A 23,190-nucleotide genomic window follows, 5' to 3' on the forward strand; every position below is an offset into this window, starting at 1 on the left:
GCTCAGTTTGGCTGGACGGCCACGTCTAGCAAGACTTCTGGTGGTCCCAAACTTCTTCCATTAAAGGATCATGGAGGCCACGGTGCTCTTGGGAGCCTTGAGTACTGCAGAAATTGTGTAACCTTTGCCAGATCTGTGCCTTGCCTCATTTCTGCCTCTGAGCTCCTTTGGCCAGTTCCTTTGACCTCATGATTCTCATTGGTCTGGCATGCACTGTGAGCTGTGAGGTCTTATATAGACTGGTGTGTGCCTTTACAAATCAAGTCCTATCAGTTTAATTAAACACAGCTGGACGCCAATAAAGGAGTAGAATCATCTCAAGGAGGATAAAAAGGAAATTGACAGCATGTGACTTAAATATGAGTGTCTGACCAAAGGGTCTGAATACTTAGGACCATGTGATATTTCAGTTTTTTTTTTTTTTCAATAAATTTGCAAAAATTTCTACATCGGTTTTTTTCAGTCAAGATGAGGGGCAGAGTGTATATTAATAAGAAAAAAAATTAACGTTTTTGAATTTACCAAATGGCTGCAATGAAACAAAGAGTGAAAAATTTTAAGGGGTTTGGATACCGTATTTTTCAGACCATAACACGCACTGGACTATAAGACGCACGCAGGTTTTAGAGGTGGAATAGGGAAAAAAAAATATTTGAAGCAAAAAATGTGGTAAAATATTTAACATAAATAAGATACTACTATATGTGATTTTGTTATGATGGTGCTGCGGGACCAGTGTGGTATTTGTAAAGTACTATATGAAGACGCAAGAGGGCGAGTATAAGAATGGGGACACAGGGTTTATATTTAAAGCACTACTCCAGCACTGAAAAATAACACTGGAGTGCTGCTTTAAGATACCATGGGGGAACTATAACTCCCAGCATGTCCTGCAGATCCTATGTCATGCTCGAAGTTATAGTTCACCACAGGAGTGGTAGAGTGTTTTTTCATGTGTTGTAATTATTAACCTTTTAATTAATTCAAACTTGTACAAGCAGAGCAAGTCCCACAGCCAGCCACGCTATGGTGAGGTAAAGAAGAGCTGGAGCATCACATGACCGCACAGAGCCCTCCCTCTTATTGCCTCTCCACAGGTCATGTAAGAGGAAGCTTGCAGATTCTAGCACGGCGTCTGCAGGACCTGTGATGACATCATGAAGAGGGAGGGCTCTGTGCTGTCATGTGATGCTCCAACCCGCCCTCTTCACGACCTCACACAGGTCCTATACGGGAGCACGCAGCATCAGCAGGAGCCCGGGCTGTGCTGTCAGGTATGTGGCGATGCCTCCTGTGGTACCCTGCTCCTGCCCCCTCCTTCACAGGGCACACAATCTCCCCAGCCGATGCAGGAATCCGACGCTGGGAAAACCCCATGGGTCCACTGTTTAAGTCAAGGAATATTCATTTGCTGCTCCCCGCCCACTGCTCGACACCGTCAGGTGGGCAGGGAAGCAGCAGAGAATATTCCTTCAGTTTAAGCAATGGGACCACGTGGTTTCCCCAGCGCCGGATTCCGGCAGCGGTGACATTTTCCTGCCTCCTGCGAGTGCGATCCCACTCCGCCGTTGCCCCCTCCCCACGTTACATTTGGACCATAAGACGCATCTCCACACTTTCCTTCCAAATTTGGAGAAAAAAAAGTGCGTCCTATGGTCCGAAAAATACAGTACTTTCAATACCCACTGTATTTGTATGCCTCGGCCGTCACTAGGGGAACGTTCTTATGGGACGTTTCTGCAGAAGAATTTCATTGTGGAAACGCAACAGCATCTCGACATGTTTCTGTGGAGAAATTAGCAAAATATATTGACAGACTGAGGATTTTAAGTCCAGGCTGGGAACTTTCTGCTGTGGATTTTCTCCACTGCGTTCATAATGTTCCTAATGTAATATGCAACTATATGGCGAAAAATCCCCTGTGTATATGGTTTGCGGGAACATACCCTTAAAAAAGGCTGGAAATTTGGGACAGAAAAAAAAAAGCTGGAAGTTTATATTCGTAAAAATAAAACAGCCGAGAGCAGCCCTGTGTCCACCTCCTACTGACACTAAGCTAAAACTGATGAGCTTCCTGCCAGTTGGTGGATATATACTGCTGGGGAGGAGCAAACTTTTGTTTGCATAATGTCAACCTCCTAGTGGCAGCAGCATACATCCATGGTTTCCTGTGTCCCCCAATGAAGCGATAGAGAAACAGCATTTTCAAAGAGTCCAATACCAAAGAGACAGGACCAGGTGCAGGTAGCAGTACCTTCTCTCCTGGCCTCCCGTCCTTTACGCCTCTCCTCGGCTCGCCTATGTCGCTCTTTCAGTTCATTCTGTTCCCTCTGCTTCCTCTCACGCTCACGTTCTAGTTGTTCCAGACGGTCGCTGCAAGAAGGAAAAAAGTTCCATTAAAGTTAAAGGAGCTGAAATATCTGGTGTCTGGCAATAAGCTGATCACAGGGTGCCATAATATAGGGATCCCCAGTAATCAACTGCAAATTATAGGCAAACCTAACATCACAGGAGAAAAAGAATTACACAGTTTACACTAGGATCTAAGTCAGGCCTGCACAACATATGGTCCGCTGCAATATGTAGTGCGGCCTGTGGAACTGCCCGGGATGCACTGCTCCTTCCTTCCTAAATTCAAATGTATTTGAGTCTTTCAGACGCCCAGATATTTGAAAACTGCGGCGCCGGGACAGGGGCAGTGAAGCGCCGGGACAGGGGCAAAGAAGCACTCGATAGTCCCGGCCCCGACGTGCAGCGGGCTGATGAGGTTAGCATGCTGCCGAGATCATCACACTGCCACTGGGCCGCAGAGGATGCGGTGGGCACCGATAAGCACTCCAGGAGCCAAAGATGAAATGTTTGTTTTGTGATTGGCGTTACTTTTCAGGGAGACACTATAGAGGCCATTTTGGGGCAATGAGGGACACTATGGAGGCAATGAGGGCCATTATGGAGCAATGGAGGACACTATGGAGGCCATTATAGGGACATTATGAGGCAATGGGGAACCTTATGGAGCAATGGAGGACACTATGGAACAATGGGGGACATTCTGGGGCAATTAGGGGGGTTGTGAATGGGATCACAGCATAGTGTATGGTGGGGAGGACTTTATGCAGAGAGGCAGTGTGGGGGAAATATTATGGAAAGGTGCAATCTGGGGGACATTATGGAGAAGGATAGTATTGGGGGATAGATACTATGGAGAAGGGCAGTTTGAGGGGGATTTTTTTTTTTTTTTACAGGAAACACAGTGAGGGGCAATTATTTATTATGGGGTGCAGCTTGGGAGAAATTTATACTTATGGAGCAGTGTACTGATACTTTTATTTAGAAGGGCACAGTGTGGGAAAGGGCTGCTAAAGACAGAGAAGAGTGAAGTCTGCAGAGATGAGCTCTGGTTGTAAAATCTCAATATGGAGTCTGTACTATACAGAGACAAAAAGACTGGAAACCACTTGAGTCAGAGAAGATGTTACCTATAAGGTACCTGGATGCAAACATTGATTTGTGATACTGCCAAGTCTCCTCAGTACTGTGGTTCCTGTATGGTCCGCAGTCTGATGATGGCTGGTAACAACAACTCCAGCATCTCCTTATTATTGTTAAAGACATACTGGGAATTGTAGGTTCAAGAAATACAATTATATATGGGACTGATAAGACATTACATTTGATCGCAGTACTAAGCTTGGTACTGTATTCATGTACTGACTTTGGTTGTGGCGCTGCATTCATGTAGTGACTTTGGTTCTGGCGCTGCATTCATGTGCTGACTTTGGTTCTGGCGCTGCATTCATGTGCTGACTTTGGTTCTGGCACTGCATTCATGTACTGACTTTGGGTCTGGCGCTGCATTCATGTACTGACTTTGGTTCTGGCGCAGCATTTAAGTACTGACTTTGGTACTGGTGCTGCATTAAATATTGACTTTGGTTCTGGCACTGCATTCATAAGCTGATGGTGGTTCTGATACTGCATTCATATACTTATGGTGGTTCTGACTCTGCATTCATGTGCCGACAGTGGTTCTGATCTTTACACATACCTATCCATATTGAGATTCATGGCTATGTTAAAGTTTAAAAAAATCCTCAAAACTTAGAGATTTGAGATTATGATGCCGATTTGTCAAATTTTTGCTGCAAAAACTCAGTTGAAGCTAGTGTGTATTTATACTGATTTTTTTTTTTGAGCACAAACGCTCCAAATCCTCCTCAAATACTGAAAACTTGGTTCTAATGATGTATTAATGTTTTGCGGCACTTGGGATTGGTTATGTATGGTAATGTGGCTCATGGACCATAAAATGTTGTGCACCCCTGGTCTAAGTGTTAACATCTCTTCTTGTGGAGAGTGACATGACTGTGTAAGAAGACTTACAGGCCATGCAATGCTCCACTGGAAAAGGAGAGGAAGAGGACCTTGAACTCTGATGCTAGCAATCCTAATAGTCAATATTGAGCTTTACCACATGACCTAGTACAAAAGACAAACCAGAAACTCTTTTTTGCCGGTGTTTCAGGGTGTTGCCTCTCATCAGTGCAAAGCAAGACATCTGATTTAGCTGTGCATTTAATTTCCCAGGAGCATTGTATGGCTTATAAGGCCAGGTTCACATTGCATTATGCAGATCGTACAACGCATAGCATTGACGGTCTGCGTTAATGCTGTACCGCTAGCGCAGATGCTTTATCTGTGCTAGCAGTGACGGAGCCTCAGACGCTGCAGCCCGCGTCCGAGGCTCCGCTACTGAATGACGGCACATCGCGAACGCGTGCCGCTTTACGAAATGCGTAGCGATGCGCCCAACAATGAGGGGGAAATGGCAGCGTTAACGCACTGGGTTATACAACGTTATGCCGCGGTGTAACGCAGTCCGTCTAACAGACTGCCTAAACGTAATTTGGACCCAGCCTAAGTCTCTTTACCCTGGCATGTCACTCTCCACAAGGAAAAGTCATGTGGCAAGGCTCATTAAAGAGTCAATATTGATTTTTAGGATTGCTACTTATAATAGATGGAGCTAGACTTCAGTTCCTCTTCCTCTGTGAAGAGGAAATTTGCACAGTTCACACTGACTGATTTGCAGTCTATGCAATGTATGAATGGGAAGAGGCCTCCAGAATGAGAATGTTTCTTCATAGCCGCTTTACACTGAGGCAATGGATAAAGAAGATCTTCTCCATTACCTCAAAATTCCCAAAAAAGTTATTTGATGTTATAATTTAGATTATTTTGGCACACGACCCGCTCAAAAAAATTTCAGTCATATACATCATTTATGCAACAATTCAAGTTTAAATGAAACATATTTAAAAGGATGTGCCATCAGAAAATTTTTAAATAAAGTTTTTGTGTTAAAATGTAATTAAAATGGTTTTCTCATGAACAAAAGTATATTTAAAGCACTAAATCTTGGAATAATACTAATTTACACAATTGGATGTGTGTAAATAAAATGTTCCTGTGCTGAGATAACCTTATAAACGTGCCCCACTGTGTACTGTGTAGTGGCCGTGTCTGACCGCACAGGAACATGGTCTGATCATACCACATCTCCAGGGAAGGGGAGGAAGAAAGAGAGAATACAGACATTACAGAACGGGGCCATTGCACAGTCATATTTCCTGTCATTACAGGAAACATTACCTGTATATTAGCAGCAATGAACAGACCCCCGACCCTACCGTTTGTATTGAAGCATCTAATGAGTGTGTGCAAAGATCATTGTGAAGTGAGGGGCTGTGAGGCTAGGGTCAGCTGTGACATTGCCTATTGTGATTGGTGGATCCTGTGTTTATCAGCTGTGCATAGAGATGTTACCTGTCATTGTAATCCTGCCTCTGATGATAATGAGCCTGCTGAAAACTCTCCCTGAAAAGACAGGTAGTATGAGTCTACAAAAATGCACCAGTCCCCAGAGTGAAAATTTAAAGATTACCAATTTAGTTTATGAATACAGATTGTGATATAAAGAAAAAAAAACACATTTACAAAATGTTCAAAATTACATTTAACAAAAACATGATTGAACATAAGATGATTTTCTGATTACACAATCCCTTTAAGTGATATGACACAGCGGGTGAAATAAGTATTGCACACCATCAATTTTCTAAGTAAGTATATTTCTAAAGGTGTTATTAACATGAAAATCCACCAGATGTCAGTTTCTAAGTAAGTATATTTCTAAAGGTGTTATTAACATGAAAATCCACCAGATGTCGGTAACAACCCATCCAATCCACAAAGGGAAGAAATCAAACCAGAGACGTTCAGAAATTATTTGTAAGAATGAGAAATGACACAGTGAAAAGGTATTGAGTACACTTACTGTAATGTAATTAATACGTTGTACAAAAGCCTTTGTTGGTGATGATAGCTTTAAGATGCCTCCTGTACAGAGAAACTAGTCGCAGACTATTATTCAGGTACCATTTTGGCCCATTAATCCACACAAACGCTCTTCGCATCCTGAAAGTCACATGGGTTCCTTCAATGAACTCGGAGATTTAGTTCCTTCCATACATTTTCTATTGGATTCAGGTTCGGTGATTGGCTCGGCCATTCTAGCAGCTTTATTTTCTTTCTCTGAAACCAATTGAGAGTTTATTTGGCTGTGTGCTTGGGATCATTATCTTACTGAAATGTCCACACTCATTCAATCTTCATCATCCTGGTTGATGGCAACAGTGTTATCAAGACTGTCTCTGTACATTTTTTCATTCCTCCTTCTTTCAATTACATGAAGATTGCCTGTGCCGTATACTGAAAAACAGCCCCTCGCCATAATGTTGCCAACTTCCCACCAGCTTAGATATTCTTCTGTCAATGCCATCAGTGTGTTTTGCAACAATAAGGTTGTGAAGGTCTTGAGACAGCTCACTGGTTTTACCCATCATGAGATGTTTCTTGTGTGACACCTTGTTAATGAGACACATTTTATAGGCTACCAATTAAACCAGCGGATAGCGAAAAACAAAGATTTTTGTATACTCACTGTAAAATCCTTTTCTCCGAGCCAATCATTGGGGGACACAGGTCCATGGGTGTTATGCTGCTGCCACTAGGAGGACACCAAGTTAATGTAGAAAAAAATTAGCTCCTCCTCGGCAGTATACACCCTCCTGTTGGCTGCAATCGAACCAGTTCAGTGACAAAGCAGTAGGAGCTCATAACTATCAAACAAGAATACAATACGTCAAACTAAAGAACAAAACACAAGTCATCAGACTAACAGGGTGGGTGCTGTGTCCCCCAATGATTGGTTCGGAGAAAAGGATTTTACGGTGAATACACAAAAATCCTTGTTTCTCCTTCGCCTCATTGGGGGACACAGGACCATGGGACATCCTAAAGCAGTCCCTGGGTGGGGAACAACACAATAGCTGAACCCTCATGTACCAGCAGACTACAGATGTGTTACTGCCTATTGCAGAATCCGTTTGCATCTGTAGAAGCCCGAGAGTGAATATTGTAATGCTGTGCAAAAGTGTGCAAGCTGGACCAAGTCGCAGCTTTGCAGACCTGTTCTGCCGACGCCTGGTGGCAAATGGCCCAAGAAGCGCCCACTGACTGAGTGGAGTGTGCCTAAATCCCCGCTGGGATAAGCTTGCCTCTGACATGATAGGACTCCTGAATAGCCGATCGAATCCACCTGACTATTGTAGCTTTTGAAGCAGCTAGACCCTTTCTGTGCCCCTCCGGAAGCACGACTAAAACATCCGACTTGTGGAAAGACGCTGTCCATGAGACGTATCTTCTAAGAGCTCTCACCACATCCAGTGTATGGAGAGCCCTTTTGATACGATGGACTGGTGGCTGAGCAAAACGAGGGCAATACAATGTACTCGCTCAGATGGAAGGAAGAGATAACCTTAGGTAGAAAAGACAGGGACGTTCTCAAAACTACCTTGTCCTGGTGGAAAATCAGTAAAGGAGCTCAGCAGGACAGGTAGCCAACTGCGAGACCTGTCTGATCGACATTATCGCAACCAGAAAGGCTACTTTCCAAGAAAGAAAAGTCAGCGATACGTCGTGCAGCGGTTCGAAAGGAACCTCCTGTAGAACACCCAGGACCAAATTAAGGTCCCATGACAAACAGCATTTTATAGGGGGGCACCCCGTGGGAAACCCCCTGAATGAAAGTCTTCACCTGTAATTCGGTGGCTATCTTGCGTTGGAACAGAACGGATAAAGCTGAAATCTGGCACTTTAGCGAATTAAGTGCAAGGCCTCACTCCAAACCGGTCTGGAGAAATTCCAAAATAAAAGGAATGGAAAAAACGAGGGGAGAACGTCCCCGGGCTCTGCATTATGAGAAGAAAAGCCTTCCAGGTGCGATGATAAATGTGCATTGATGTGGGCTTCCGAGCACTAATCATGGTGGAAATCACCTGTTGGGAGAACCCGGCTTGGGTTAGAACTCAGGATTCAACGGCCACGCCGTTAAACACAGGGCCCCTGAGTTCTAGTGGCAAACCGGGCCCTGGGAAAGCAGATCTGGGCGATTCGACAACCGCCAGGGAATGTCGGCAACGAGTTGCAGTAGCGTGGCCAATCCGGAGCAACCAGGATCACTGGAGTCTCTTCCGCTCTGATCTTCCTGATGACCCTCGGAAGTAACGGGAGCAGGGGAAACACGTATGGGACACAAAACTGATGCCACGGGAGAACCAGTGCATCCGCCTCAATGGCTACTGGCTCGCGATAGCGAGCTATGAACTTTGGCATTTAGCCTTGAGGCCATCAGATCAACATCCGGCGTCCCCCAGTGATGACAAATCAGCTGAAAAGACCTCCAGATGAAGAAACCACTCTCCCGAGGCAAGACCTTGGCGGCTGAGAAAATCTGACGCCCAATTCTCTACGCCCGGGAGAACCGCTGAGATGACCGAATGGTTCCTCTCGGCCCATCGGAGAATGTGACCTACTTCAAGTATGGCCATCCTGCAGCGGGTGCCCCCCTGACGGTTGATGTACGCCATCGCCGTGGCGTTGTCCGATTGAATCCGGATGGGGCGACCTGCCAGAAGATGATGAAACCGCAGAAGGGCCAACCTGATTTCTCGTATCTCCAGGACGTTAATCGAAAGATGTGACTCCAGAGAGGACCAGCATCCCTGGGTCGTGTGATGACGGAAGACTGCTCCCCAGCCGTGAAGGCTGGCGTCAGTGATCACCACTAGCCAACGAACCGGGAGAAAAGATTTCCCCTGATTCAGTGAAGACCTCAACGTCCACCACCTGAAGGTCTGCCTGACCCGCTGGGACAGACGGAACCGACGATCGAGAAAGAACGGGTTCCTGTCCCATGCCGTCAGAAGCACATGTTGAAGCGGACAGAAGTGTAGCTGGGCAAATGGAACCACCTCCATTGTTGCCACCATCTTGACCACTACTCCCATGCCGAATCGTATGGAGTGACAGAGCGGGGAAGCATCCGGGCTCCCCGCAGTAAGGCCGAGACTTTTTCTGGAAGGAGAATCACCAACTCTCGGGAAGTGTCTAGGATCATCCCTAAGAAGAATATCAGCCGAGCTGGTGCTGGAGAAGACTTGTTTAAGTTTATCATCCAGCCCAAGCGAGAAAGTGTATCCACAGTAATGCTCACGCACTCCGCACAGGCCTGAAAAGACGGTCTCTTGATTAGCAGATCGCCTAAGTATGGTATGACCTTGGTGAATACTCTGGGGACGGTGGCGAGGCCGAAGGGCAAGGCTGTGAATTGGAAGTTTCCCTAACAGCGAAGCATAGGAATCTTTGGTGGGGGGGGGGGGGAAGAAATCGGGATATGAAGGTAAGCATCCTGGATGTCAATGGATGCCAGGAACTCCCCCTTCTCCATCGAGGTGATGACCGAGCGGAGGGACTCCATTCTGAAGTGTCTAATTCTGAAGAACTTGTTTAACAGTTTTAGGTCCAGTATGGGCCGCACCAGTCTGTCCTTTTACGGAACCACAAATAGGTTTGCGTAAAACCCCTTGAACTTTTCATTTTGCGGAACTAGGATAATGACTCCGTCTTCGTGGAGTGCTTTTATGGCTCGGTAAAAGGCCGCCGCCCGCGCCTCTGTTTTGGGAGGACAGGACAGGAAAAACCGTGTCGGAGGGCGAGAATAAAACACTTTTTTATCTGGTGGACACCAGATCCCTGACCCACTTGTCGTGAACGACCGAGAGCCAGGCTTGACGGAACAAGAGCAGGCGGCCGCCTACCGTATTGGTGTCCATCGGATACCACAACGAATCATTGCGCAGAGAATCTATGGGCTCTGGATACTTTGGATCTAGACTGTTTCGGCCTGCACTTCCAGGAATGATTGGGTCTATACGAGGCCTGGGAACCCCTGTCCCTACGCGGGGGACGCCCCGATCTGGAAGAGGCGGTCATAGAGGACCAGCTCGTGTTGCTGTGAAAGCTCCAGAGCCGAACTTGCTGTTGACTCCGAAAAGGCCGACTGGGCCTTTGCTTGGGAAGGAATTTACTTTTTCCCTCCAGTAGCGTCGGAGATAAGTTGATCCAGTTTTCCTCCTAATAAGCGACCGCTCTGGTAAGGCAGAGAGGATAAGGACTTTTTGGAAGCAGAATCCACTCGCCACTCCCTGAGCCATAATGCCCTCCTGATTGTGATGGCGTTCACGGCTGCCAGTGCAGCGCAGTTGGCCGCATCTAGAGAGGCGTGTACCGCATAATCCCCGGCCCGAGAAATCTGGTTGGACAGACTCGCTGTCTCAGGAGGAAGGTTACTGTCCTGAATGGCTTTAGTCAGAGCCTCCGCCCAAGCGACCATAGCTTTAGCCACCCAGGTCGGGGTGAAGGATGGAGAGAGTGCAGAGCCAGAGGCTTCAAAGACTGACCGAGCAAGGTTTTCAATCTTTCAGTCAGTCGGATTCTTGATTGAGGAGCCATCAGACAAGGATAGGAGGGTTTTGGATGCGAGACGCAATACGTGAGGATCCACTGAAGGAGACTCTCTAATCTTTCCTTAGGTCAGGAGCAAAGGGGTATCTTGTCTCATGAGGCTTTTGCCCTGTGAAACGTTTGTCCGGCCGATCCTTGTGTCTCTGAACAATGTCTTAAACTCGGGGTGATTGACAAACACCCTATGAAAACGTTTAGTCCTTTTGAAAGACACCGTGTGATCTGGGATAGACAGAGTCCTCATCCACCCTCAGAGTCTTGTTGACTGCTTCGATGAGGGTATCCACTGTCTCCTGATACTCCTGCAAGTCCGGGTCTATGGACAAATCAGACTTGTATTTTGAGTCGTGTTCATTGCGAACCCCTGTTGAGGGGGAGCGAGAAAAGGAACTCACCGACGCCGAAGCACAAGAGTGTCCGGGCGACTTGGTATGGGTCCATTTTCTAGCAACCTGTGCATTTTTTGATAGACGACTCCTGCTGGACAACGGTTCCCCCACAGCAGAAGGGCTCTCCGTACCAGTCAGACAGATGCCCTGACTTGAGGAGGGATGCTGGAGACTATTGCCTTGGATAGAGAAGTCATAGACCTTGACAGAGACGTTGCCCACTCAGGGGGACTATGTCCACTAGGGTCGGCATTGGCGGAGGGCTCCTGGACGTATACAGAGTCACAGGCCGTGCAGAATGGAGTATTGTGACCCTGGGACAACAAAGTATGGCAAGTGGTACACGAGGCGAAAAACACTGTGTTTTGCTAGCCTTCTTGGATGCCTTAGATTGTGACACAGTGTACCCTTGGGACCCCCTGGTAAAATACTGCACTCAGGAGAAAATGTAGGGCAGTACTGCAGAGAAGGGGTTAAGATCAGTTTTTGTAGCTTACCCAGGTCCTGTGTCCCCAAGGACGATGTCCATCTGTCCGCGCTCCTCACAGCGTTCCTGTCAGCGCTGACATGTCAGTCAGACGATGCCCTGAAGCTACCGGTGACCGGGATCCCACACGTGCGTGCCGGAGATTCAAGGAAGATGGCCATCAACAGTAACAGGGGTGCTTCTCGTTTAGAACGAGAAGCACTGAAGTTTGTTTGGATCCGCCCCGTTGGGCGAAGTTAGAGAAAACGCGGCCTAGACCAGCCAGAAGCCGGGGACTAAATTTTCGGCGCCGGCCGGAGCGCAAGCCAAAGGAGGCCGAAAGCAGTGAAGAACACCGCCGGACGCCGGGACACCCCCCCTCCCAGGGACCAGGACCTTCTATGTACCTGGAAAGAGCCCTCCTGCTGCCACCAGACGCTGCACTTACTCACAGAAGCTGTAGCAAGGCTGGAAATGCAGGCGAAGATGTAGCAGAGCCGGGATCCATAAGTGTGCTGGTCACGTAATTCACCCTCTATCCACCATCTCTTTGACAGGGAGGTGGAGAGGGACTGTCCGCCTCCTTCCAACATCCGCTTTCTATCAGTGGTGATGCAGTGGGGGCTGCACGGACAACATTGAGGACCTCTGTACATCTCATGGGTTCAATCCCTTAGGATGGAACAGGGCTATTGTCTGGCTATAGACCTGGCTCCAGAAGGGGGTACATGAAGGCAATACTCCATGTTCCTGTCTGTTGGTGGTGTGGGGAGATTGGAACCCTGAAGGGACCCGTCTCCCCTAAAATGAGCCCAGGCATGGCATTCTAACGGTGCAGGAGTGGGTAAGGGGAGGCGACACTCCGCGTTCCCGCCTGTTGATGATTTTGGGAGATCGGAACCCTGAAGGGACCCTTTGCCCCTTCACTTTGTGAGGTAAAAAGATCAAAAATAAAAATTGAAAATAAAGTTGGAGCTGAAGCCCAGACCCAAATGCCTCCTACAGACACTAAGCAAGGACTGGTTCAATTACAGCCGACAGGAGGGTGTATACTGCAGAGGAGGAGCTAATTTTTTCTACGTTTACTTACTGTTCTCCTAGTGGCAGCAGCATAATACCCATGGTCCTGTGTCTCCCAATGAGGCGAAGGAGAAATAATAAGTGACAGAATTGCTTTATAATTACTGATAGATTGCAGCTGGTATCATGACTTTCCATGGCTTTTTGCACTTTTCTTTCTTCATTTGTTCAATATTTTTCCCTGTGATATTTATCATATTTACACATAACTTAATTTATGGACATCAATGGTTTGATTTCTTTGCCTGTGTGGATTGTATGAGTTGTCACCGACATCTGGTAATAATTTCATATCAATAGCACCATTAGATAAGATTTACTTGGAAAATTAGTGACGTGTTCAATACTTATTTTAATACTTATGTGACACCTGGGTGCTACACATTCACCCCTATTATAAAGAATATGAGTGGGTCTGCAGTACCCCTCTGCAGATAGGTTACATAGTTATATAGGTTGAAAAAAGACCTAGATCCACCAAGTTCAACATTTCTCCACCAACATTTTTGTCACTAAATTATCTATAGGTCATCAAAATAAAAGTAGTGGACAACCCCTTTTACTTCACCAACCCAAAATGATGATCACAAGTGTCTATAGTGGTGATATCGGGAGCACTTGTGCTCTGTACAACCGGTAGGGAACATGTCGATCACCAATTCTCCCTTTGTCATATTAAACACAGCCATGTGTGAGACGGTTTCCATTGACTTGAACATGTCATTGTCAAGGCTGTAGTTAGGACGTGCATTGTCCTGATCCCTTTAAATGCAGCTGATGGACTCTCAATAAAGCAGATCATACATAACACACAACACTCGGCTCTCCTTACCGTTCCCTCCTAGAATGCTCCCGGGCCAACTCCCTCCTCTTCAGTCGCTCCCGCTCACGGCGTACTTTATCTTGTTCTTCTCTGTGTCTTTTCCGCCTTTCGTGCTCTCGGTCCTTTTCCTTCACACGCATATATTTACCTGCTCCGTAATAAGCATAAAAGTAAGGTCAGTACATGGGAAAAAACAAACAAGCAAACTGGGCTTTACTCACCCTCCCTGGGTCTAGCGCTGAGTCACTGACCTTGCTTACAGTGTCTATTGTGCTGACATCACATCGATAGCGCTGCACACAATCAATCATCTCATGTGCTCTGAGCGGCTCGTGCTGTCAACTTGGGAAGAGCTGCCGAGCTCAGTTATTGCCTGCAGTGCGGTACACATGATCTCAGGGCTGCAGGCAATAACAGACTGGGAGCAGTGGTGGAGATTCAGCGCTAGACCTGGGAAGGATGACTAAAGTGCATTTTTTTTTTTGTTTTTTTTAAACCGCAGCCTGGGGAGGGGAGTTTTTAGAAAACCCCTTAAAAATGTACTCCTAACATGTCTGTTTAGCAATGTCCACTGGGTGGCATAATCCTTAAATTTTGGACAATGACATGCACGCAGTCATAATCACAAACCATCTGTGAACCATCCACAATTACAGCAGAAACGGAATGTCTCCATGTGAACAACTACATGGCCCCAAAAATTATTGGTCTGGTTGTAGAAGAACGACACTACTCAGTAACAAAGTATAATTAAAATATAATCCTAATTTCTAACGGAGGACCCCTTCTATCATGGATTATATAGACGTACCCCCGGCACCTTCGGCAGAATGGCTGCGATGTCGACGTTTCTCTTTTCTCTTCTCTTCTTTTCTGTGATGAGATTTTTCTTTTCGTGAAACTTGCTGTGGAGGTTTAATAGCCAAGGAGTCATCTTCTTCACCTCTGGGAATAAAGAAATCGCCAAGAAAACAAATGAAAACACAGGATTCTATTTTTTTTTTTTTTTTTACCAGTGGGCAGCAATATAGGCATATTTTAGCAGCCTCATTCCTACTCAGCCAGGCTTAAATCTCTATAGGATCTTATCTATCCACTTGTCTCTGACTTGCAGGCTGTCAACACGTGATCGTTGCAGCCAATTAAATGCGGTACGACGGGCTTTACCGCTCAACGTTAAGCCATTATATCAGTGGCTGCTGCATATGGCTGATAGAGATGTGCAAACCCGAACTTTAAAGTTCGGGGTTCAGATAGCTAATGTCTGGTGCTGAACTCTGAACACAGACGTCTCCTGGAGGTCTATTTAAGTGTAGAGAGAGAGAGAAAAAGAAAACAAGAGAAAGAGAGATAGAAAGAAAGAGAAAGAAAAGAGGGAAAAGAGAAAGAGAGAAAAAGAGAGAGAGAGAAAGAAAGAAAACAGAGAAAGTGTAGTGAAATATGTATATATATGGATGTATGACCAGCAGTGGATTAACATCTGTCCTTAGACTGCAGCTCTTCACACAGGTCACAACAATGGTTATCCTGAGAAAGGCAGTCTCCGGTATCCAGTCTCCAGGGGGCTTCCTGAGAGCACGCAGAATTAGAAACATTTCACACCTTCTAACTCTTGTGAAGAGAGATGCCAACTGCAGCCTAACACTATTTACTATGAGAAAGGTCACACAAATAGTGTTCAAAGAAAAATAATGTATTCATTGGTAACATAGCCAGGATCCAATCACAAAACGAGAATTAGAATATCAATATGAGAGACTGGTCTAGAAATTTGATCCCCAGGCTAAATCTATAAATTAGGCCTTTACACATAGAAACCTGTTTCACAGTGAGGGCAGCCAAGCTGATGTGCTCCATTTCATACCCCCCCCCCCCCCCTCCTCCCTCAGGGACAGAATACCAGACTGCAAAGTTCGATATTTCTGTAAGTTTTCTCCCTTTTAAACACTGTACCCCTTTTCTATTAAAGCTTAAAACTTTAAAAAGTCTGAACCTTGTATGCTCTAAAGGATTACAGTGTGTGATCCTGGTGATTGGCAGACAGTAGTAATATTTCTGGGACTCATCGCCCATGTATTCGGTGAGTGGTGGTAGTGTATATGAAACTGGGTGTGTGGTCTGTGTCAGGGTGTGAATTCCCATTGCAGCATAGAATAGAGGTTGAATGCTGGGCTGAGTGAGAGGAGATAGATAAACACATGCAGACGCAACCCCAAGTCACGTGCTGAGAAGTGTGTACATGAGAGAGAGACAGAGAGGCAGGGAAAGAGAAAGAAAGCGCGCGCGAGAAGGAGAGAGAGCACGCGCGAGAAGGAGAGAGAGCGCGCGCGAGAAGGAGAGAGAGCGCGCGCGAGAAGGAGAGAGAGCGCGCGCGAGAAGGAGAGAGAGCGCGCGCGAGAAGGAGAGCGCGCGCGCGCGAGAAAGAGAGCGCGCGCGAGAAAGAGAGCGCGCGCGAGAAAGAGAGCGCGCGCGAGAAAGAGAGCGCGCGCGAGAAAGAGAGCGCGCGCGAGAAAGAGAGCGCGCGCGAGAAAGAGAGCGCGCGCGAGAAAGAGAGCGCGCGCGAGAAAGAGAGCGCGCGCGAGAAAGAGAGAGCGCGCGAGAAAGAGAGAGCGCGCGAGAAAGAGAGAGCGCGCGAGAAAGAGAGAGCGCGCGAGAAAGAGAGCGCGCGAGAAAGAGAGCGCGCGAGAAAGAGAGCGCGCGAGAAAGAGAGAGCGCGCGAGAAAGAGAGAGCGCGCGAGAAAGACAGCGCGCGAGAAAGACAGCGCGCGAGAAAGACAGCGCGCGAGAAAGACAGCGCGCGAGAAAGACAGCGCGCGAGAAAGACAGCGCGCGAGAAAGACAGCGCGCGAGAAAGACAGCGCGCGAGAAAGACAGCGCGCGAGAAAGACAGCGCGCGAGAAAGACAGCGCGCGAGAAAGACAGCGCGCGAGAAAGACAGCGCGCGAGAAAGACAGCGCGCGAGAAAGACAGCGCGCGCGCGAGAGAGCGCGCGCGCGAAAGAGAGAGCGCGCGCGCGAGAAAGAGCGAGAAAAAGCACGGGCGAGAAAAAGCACGGGCGAGAAAGAGCGCGCGCGCCCGAGAGAAAGAGCGCGCTCGCCCGAAAGAGCGCGCGCGCCCGAGAGAAAGAGCGCGCCCGAGAGAAAGAGCGCGCCCGAGAGAAAGAGCGCGCGAAACAGGGCGAGCGCGCGAAACAGGGTGAGAACGCGCGCGAGAAAGAGCGCACGCACAAAAGAGCGCAATACTCTGTAGTGAGGGGCACTCACTTCAAGAGACTGATCTCCTCCCACACTTCACCTCCATGGAGAAGGAAGAGAAACTTCCGATAATACTGGGGGAAGAGGAAAGTGCAGCGGCCATAGCAGCAGAATATGTCAGTGCCTGCCACAGACTAAGAGGAGGCTGATATGTCATTGACTTCTATACCCCACCCTAAACATACCCCTATCCTCTTAAAAGGAGCCCGATATATCCTGGACCTCCCACCCCACATCTCCCTATTTTTAGCATTTGCTTTGGCAATGCTAACATGTACTTAGGCCTGCCAATAAAGCTCATATGATGTGAATTGAAATGAGAGAAAGAATGAGAGAAAGAATGAGAGAAAGAATGAGAGAAAGAATGAGAGAAAGAATGAGAGAAAGAATGAGAGAAAGAATGAGAGAAAGAATGAGAGAAAGAATGAGAGAAAGAATGAGAGAAAGAATGAGAGAAAGAATGAGAGAAAGAATGAGAGAAAGAATGAGAGAAAGGGAACGAGCGCGGGGCCGACAGCGCGCGGGAACGAGCGCGGGGCCGACAGCGCGCGGGAACGAGCGCGGGGCCGACAGCGCGCGGGAACGAGCGCGGGGCCGACAGCGCGCGGGAACGAGCGCGGGGCCGACAGCGCGCGGGAACGAGCGCGGGGCCGACAGCGCGCGGGAACGAGCGCGGGGCCGACAGCGCGCGGGAACGAGCGCGGGGCCGACAGCGCGCGGGAACGAGCGCGGGGCCGACAGCGCGCGGGAACGAGCGCGGGGCCGACAGCGCGCGGGAACGAGCGCGGGGCCGACAGCGCGCGGGAACGAGCGCGGGGCCGACAGCGCGCGGGAACGAGCGCGGGGCCGACAGCGCGCGGGAACGAGCGCGGGGCCGACAGCGCGCGGGAACGAGCGCGGGGCCGACAGCGCGCGGGAACGAGCGCGGGGCCGACAGCGCGCGGGAACGAGCGCGGGGCCGACAGCGCGCGGGAACGAGCGCGGGGCCGACAGCGCGCGGGAACGAGCGCGGGGCCGACAGCGCGCGGGAACGAGCGCGGGGCCGACAGCGCGCGGGAACGAGCGCGGGGCCGACAGCGCGCGGGAACGAGCGCGGGGCCGACAGCGCGCGGGAACGAGCGCGGGGCCGACAGCGCGCGGGAACGAGCGCGGGGCCGACAGCGCGCGGGAACGAGCGCGGGGCCGACAGCGCGCGGGAACGAGCGCGGGGCCGACAGCGCGCGGGAACGAGCGCGGGGCCGACAGCGCGCGGGAACGAGCGCGGGGCCGACAGCGCGCGGGAACGAGCGCGGGGCCGACAGCGCGCGGGAACGAGCGCGGGGCCGACAGCGCGCGGGAACGAGCGCGGGGCCGACAGCGCGCGGGAACGAGCGCGGGGCCGACAGCGCGCGGGAACGAGCGCGGGGCCGACAGCGCGCGGGAACGAGCGCGGGGCCGACAGCGCGCGGGAACGAGCGCGGGGCCGACAGCGCGCGGGAACGAGCGCGGGGCCGACAGCGCGCGGGAACGAGCGCGGGGCCGACAGCGCGCGGGAACGAGCGCGGGGCCGACAGCGCGCGGGAACGAGCGCGGGGCCGACAGCGCGCGGGAACGAGCGCGGGGCCGACAGCGCGCGGGAACGAGCGCGGGGCCGACAGCGCGCGGGAACGAGCGCGGGGCCGACAGCGCGCGGGAACGAGCGCGGGGCCGACAGCGCGCGGGAACGAGCGCGGGGCCGACAGCGCGCGGGAACGAGCGCGGGGCCGACAGCGCGCGGGAACGAGCGCGGGGCCGACAGCGCGCGGGAACGAGCGCGGGGCCGACAGCGCGCGGGAACGAGCGCGGGGCCGACAGCGCGCGGGAACGAGCGCGGGGCCGACAGCGCGCGGGAACGAGCGCGGGGCCGACAGCGCGCGGGAACGAGCGCGGGGCCGACAGCGCGCGGGAACGAGCGCGGGGCCGACAGCGCGCGGGAACGAGCGCGGGGCCGACAGCGCGCGGGAACGAGCGCGGGGCCGACAGCGCGCGGGAACGAGCGCGGGGCCGACAGCGCGCGGGAACGAGCGCGGGGCCGACAGCGCGCGGGAACGAGCGCGGGGCCGACAGCGCGCGGGAACGAGCGCGGGGCCGACAGCGCGCGGGAACGAGCGCGGGGCCGACAGCGCGCGGGAACGAGCGCGGGGCCGACAGCGCGCGGGAACGAGCGCGGGGCCGACAGCGCGCGGGAACGAGCGCGGGGCCGACAGCGCGCGGGAACGAGCGCGGGGCCGACAGCGCGCGGGAACGAGCGCGGGGCCGACAGCGCGCGGGAACGAGCGCGGGGCCGACAGCGCGCGGGAACGAGCGCGGGGCCGACAGCGCGCGGGAACGAGCGCGGGGCCGACAGCGCGCGGGAACGAGCGCGGGGCCGACAGCGCGCGGGAACGAGCGCGGGGCCGACAGCGCGCGGGAACGAGCGCGGGGCCGACAGCGCGCGGGAACGAGCGCGGGGCCGACAGCGCGCGGGAACGAGCGCGGGGCCGACAGCGCGCGGGAACGAGCGCGGGGCCGACAGCGCGCGGGAACGAGCGCGGGGCCGACAGCGCGCGGGAACGAGCGCGGGGCCGACAGCGCGCGGGAACGAGCGCGGGGCCGACAGCGCGCGGGAACGAGCGCGGGGCCGACAGCGCGCGGGAACGAGCGCGGGGCCGACAGCGCGCGGGAACGAGCGCGGGGCCGACAGCGCGCGGGAACGAGCGCGGGGCCGACAGCGCGCGGGAACGAGCGCGGGGCCGACAGCGCGCGGGAACGAGCGCGGGGCCGACAGCGCGCGGGAACGAGCGCGGGGCCGACAGCGCGCGGGAACGAGCGCGGGGCCGACAGCGCGCGGGAACGAGCGCGGGGCCGACAGCGCGCGGGAACGAGCGCGGGGCCGACAGCGCGCGGGAACGAGCGCGGGGCCGACAGCGCGCGGGAACGAGCGCGGGGCCGACAGCGCGCGGGAACGAGCGCGGGGCCGACAGCGCGCGGGAACGAGCGCGGGGCCGACAGCGCGCGGGAACGAGCGCGGGGCCGACAGCGCGCGGGAACGAGCGCGGGGCCGACAGCGCGCGGGAACGAGCGCGGGGCCGACAGCGCGCGGGAACGAGCGCGGGGCCGACAGCGCGCGGGAACGAGCGCGGGGCCGACAGCGCGCGGGAACGAGCGCGGGGCCGACAGCGCGCGGGAACGAGCGCGGGGCCGACAGCGCGCGGGAACGAGCGCGGGGCCGACAGCGCGCGGGAACGAGCGCGGGGCCGACAGCGCGCGGGAACGAGCGCGGGGCCGACAGCGCGCGGGAACGAGCGCGGGGCCGACAGCGCGCGGGAACGAGCGCGGGGCCGACAGCGCGCGGGAACGAGCGCGGGGCCGACAGCGCGCGGGAACGAGCGCGGGGCCGACAGCGCGCGGGAACGAGCGCGGGGCCGACAGCGCGCGGGAACGAGCGCGGGGCCGACAGCGCGCGGGAACGAGCGCGGGGCCGACAGCGCGCGGGAACGAGCGCGGGGCCGACAGCGCGCGGGAACGAGCGCGGGGCCGACAGCGCGCGGGAACGAGCGCGGGGGCCGACAGCGCGCGGGAACGAGCGCGGGGCCGACAGCGCGCGGGAACGAGCGCGGGGCCGACAGCGCGCGGGAACGAGCGCGGGGCCGACAGCGCGCGGGAACGAGCGCGGGGCCGACAGCGCGCGGGAACGAGCGCGGGGCCGACAGCGCGCGGGAACGAGCGCGGGGCCGACAGCGCGCGGGAACGAGCGCGGGGCCGACAGCGCGCGGGAACGAGCGCGGGGCCGACAGCGCGCGGGAACGAGCGCGGGGCCGACAGCGCGCGGGAACGAGCGCGGGGCCGACAGCGCGCGGGAACGAGCGCGGGGCCGACAGCGCGCGGGAACGAGCGCGGGGCCGACAGCGCGCGGGAACGAGCGCGGGGCCGACAGCGCGCGGGAACGAGCGCGGGGCCGACAGCGCGCGGGAACGAGCGCGGGGCCGACAGCGCGCGGGAACGAGCGCGGGGCCGACAGCGCGCGGGAACGAGCGCGGGGCCGACAGCGCGCGGGAACGAGCGCGGGGCCGACAGCGCGCGGGAACGAGCGCGGGGCCGACAGCGCGCGGGAACGAGCGCGGGGCCGACAGCGCGCGGGAACGAGCGCGGGGCCGACAGCGCGCGGGAACGAGCGCGGGGCCGACAGCGCGCGGGAACGAGCGCGGGGCCGACAGCGCGCGGGAACGAGCGCGGGGCCGACAGCGCGCGGGAACGAGCGCGGGGCCGACAGCGCGCGGGAACGAGCGCGGGGCCGACAGCGCGCGGGAACGAGCGCGGGGCCGACAGCGCGCGGGAACGAGCGCGGGGCCGACAGCGCGCGGGAACGAGCGCGGGGCCGACAGTGTGGTGATGAGAGCAGAGCCGACAGTGTGGGGATGAGAGCAGAGCTGACAGTGTGGGGATGAGAGCAGAGCTGACAGTGTGGTGGGAAAAGGAGGAGAGCTGAGCTGAGTGTGTGGGGATGAGAGCAGAGCTGACAGTGTGGGGATGAGAGCAGAGCTGACAGTGTGGGGATGAGAGCAGAGCTGACAGTGTGGGGATGAGAGCAGAGCTGACAGTGTGGGGATGAGAGCAGAGCTGACAGTGTGGGGATGAGAGCAGAGCTGACAGTGTGGGGATGAGAGCAGAGCTGACAGTGTGGGGATGAGAGCAGAGCTGACAGTGTGGGGATGAGAGCAGAGCTGACAGTGTGGGGATGAGAGCAGAGCTGACAGTGTGGTGGGATAAGGAGGAGAGCTGACAGTGTGGTGGGATAAGGAGGAGAGCTGAGCTGAGTGTGTGGGGATGAGAGCAGAGCTGACAGTGTGGGGATGAGAGCAGAGCTGACAGTGTGGTGGGATAAGGAGGAGAGCTGAGCTGACTGTGTGGTGATGAGAGCAGAGCTGACAGTGTGGGGATGAGAGCAGAGCTGACAGTGTTGTGGGATAAGGAGGGGGGAGCAGAGCTGACAGTGTAGGCAGGGGGGGAGCAGAGCTGACAGTGTGAGAGGGGGGAGCAGAGCTGACAGTGTGTGAGGGGGCAGAGCTGACAGTGTGCGAGGGGGGGCAGAGCTGACAGTGTGGGGGGAGCTGGATGAGAGCAGAACAGAGTTGCCAGTGTTGTGAGACGAGAGTTGCAGAGTGTCACACACACTTGTGGACTAACAGACAAGTTGCACAGATGTTTTGGCGGAGTTTTCAGATAATTGTGTCAGGAAAGATGTGTCTGCGTAGCCCCAGCCAATGTAGACAATCGGCTGGAGGCTCGGATATGTCAGGGCTGAGCCGCCTCTCTGGCGGTAGATGAGGTCCTACACCTCACACATACTTCTGGGCTCCTGTCAGCACCGTGCTAACAGCGGACGTGTGCTGTTCTGCTGCAGGCTGACCATGTGTTCTATATCCCCTCCAGCCTTGGTGTCGGGGCATAACCCTTACAAACTTCGGACAAATCGGGAATGGTGCAGACTAGTAAAAGCGGATCCGTTCTGTCACTCACCCAGACCTCAACCCTGCGGTCACTCACATACGAGGGGACATAGCTTGAGAAAGAGAGAGAAAGAGAGAGAACATGTACCAAGTCCTGCCAATAATGCTCATCTGAAATTGAACTGAGAGACAAAAAGAGGGAGAGAAAGAAAAGAGAGAAAGAAAAGAGGAAGCGAGAAAGCGAGAATGAGAAAGGGAAAGAAAGAAAAGAGAAAGAAATGAGAGAAAGCAAGAAAGAGAAAGTGGGAAAGAGAGGAAAATAGAGAGAGAGAGAAAGAGAAAGAAAAAAGAGAAAAGGAAAAGAGAAAGCGAGAAAGAGAAAGCGGGAAAGAGGAAAATAGAGAGAGAAAGAGAAAGCGGGAAAGAGAGAAAGCGGGAAAGAGAAAGCGGGAAAGAGAGAAAGCGGGAAAGAGAGAAAGCGGGAAAGAGAAAGCGGGAAAGAGAGAAAGCGGGAAAGAGAGAAAGCAAAAAAAAAAAAGAGAAAGAAAAAGAGCGAGAAAAATAAAGAGCGAGAATGAGAAAAAGAGAGCGAAGGAGGGAAGAGAAAAAAAAGAGAAAAAGAGAAAGAGAAAGAAAGAAAAAGAGAAAAAAAGAGTTTTAAAAAGAGAGAAAAAGACAGAAAGAGAGGGAGAGAGAAAGAAAGAGAGAGAAGGAAAGAAAGAGCGTGTAAGAGAGAGAAAGTGACTAAACTTTGGTCGAACTGGACGAATGTAAACTTCCACAGGTCCGCTCAGACCTACCAGTG

General features: G+C 53.2%; 1 protein-coding gene across 10 annotated transcripts in view; it reads right to left on the reverse strand.

The window, feature by feature from the left end:
• The window catches only part of LOC141097940 (cyclin-dependent kinase 11B-like), a 112,155-nt gene that overhangs the window by 68,285 nt on the left and 20,680 nt on the right, over nt 1-23,190 (reverse strand). For 2 of the 10 annotated variants that reach the window (XM_073585475.1, XM_073585471.1), the window contains exons 4-7: nt 14,496-14,629; nt 13,694-13,832; nt 5,827-5,877; nt 2,255-2,373 (exon numbers count right to left, since the gene is read on the reverse strand). In XM_073585475.1, coding sequence (XP_073441576.1) covers nt 2,255-2,373; nt 5,827-5,877; nt 13,694-13,832; nt 14,496-14,629 — 443 coding nt within the window. Of the gene's footprint in view, nt 1-1,686; nt 1,768-2,254; nt 2,374-5,826; nt 5,878-6,337; nt 6,563-13,693; nt 13,833-14,495; nt 14,630-23,190 lie in introns of those variants that run through there. The other 8 variants (XM_073585477.1, XM_073585474.1, XM_073585476.1 and 5 more) reach the window with 6 other exon arrangements.

The sequence above is a fragment of the Dendrobates tinctorius genome, unplaced genomic scaffold, assembly GCF_039654945.1.
Source record: "Dendrobates tinctorius isolate UK_male_01 unplaced genomic scaffold, ASM3965494v1 ptg000086l, whole genome shotgun sequence".
In the NCBI taxonomy this organism is placed as follows: domain Eukaryota; kingdom Metazoa; phylum Chordata; class Amphibia; order Anura; family Dendrobatidae; genus Dendrobates; species Dendrobates tinctorius.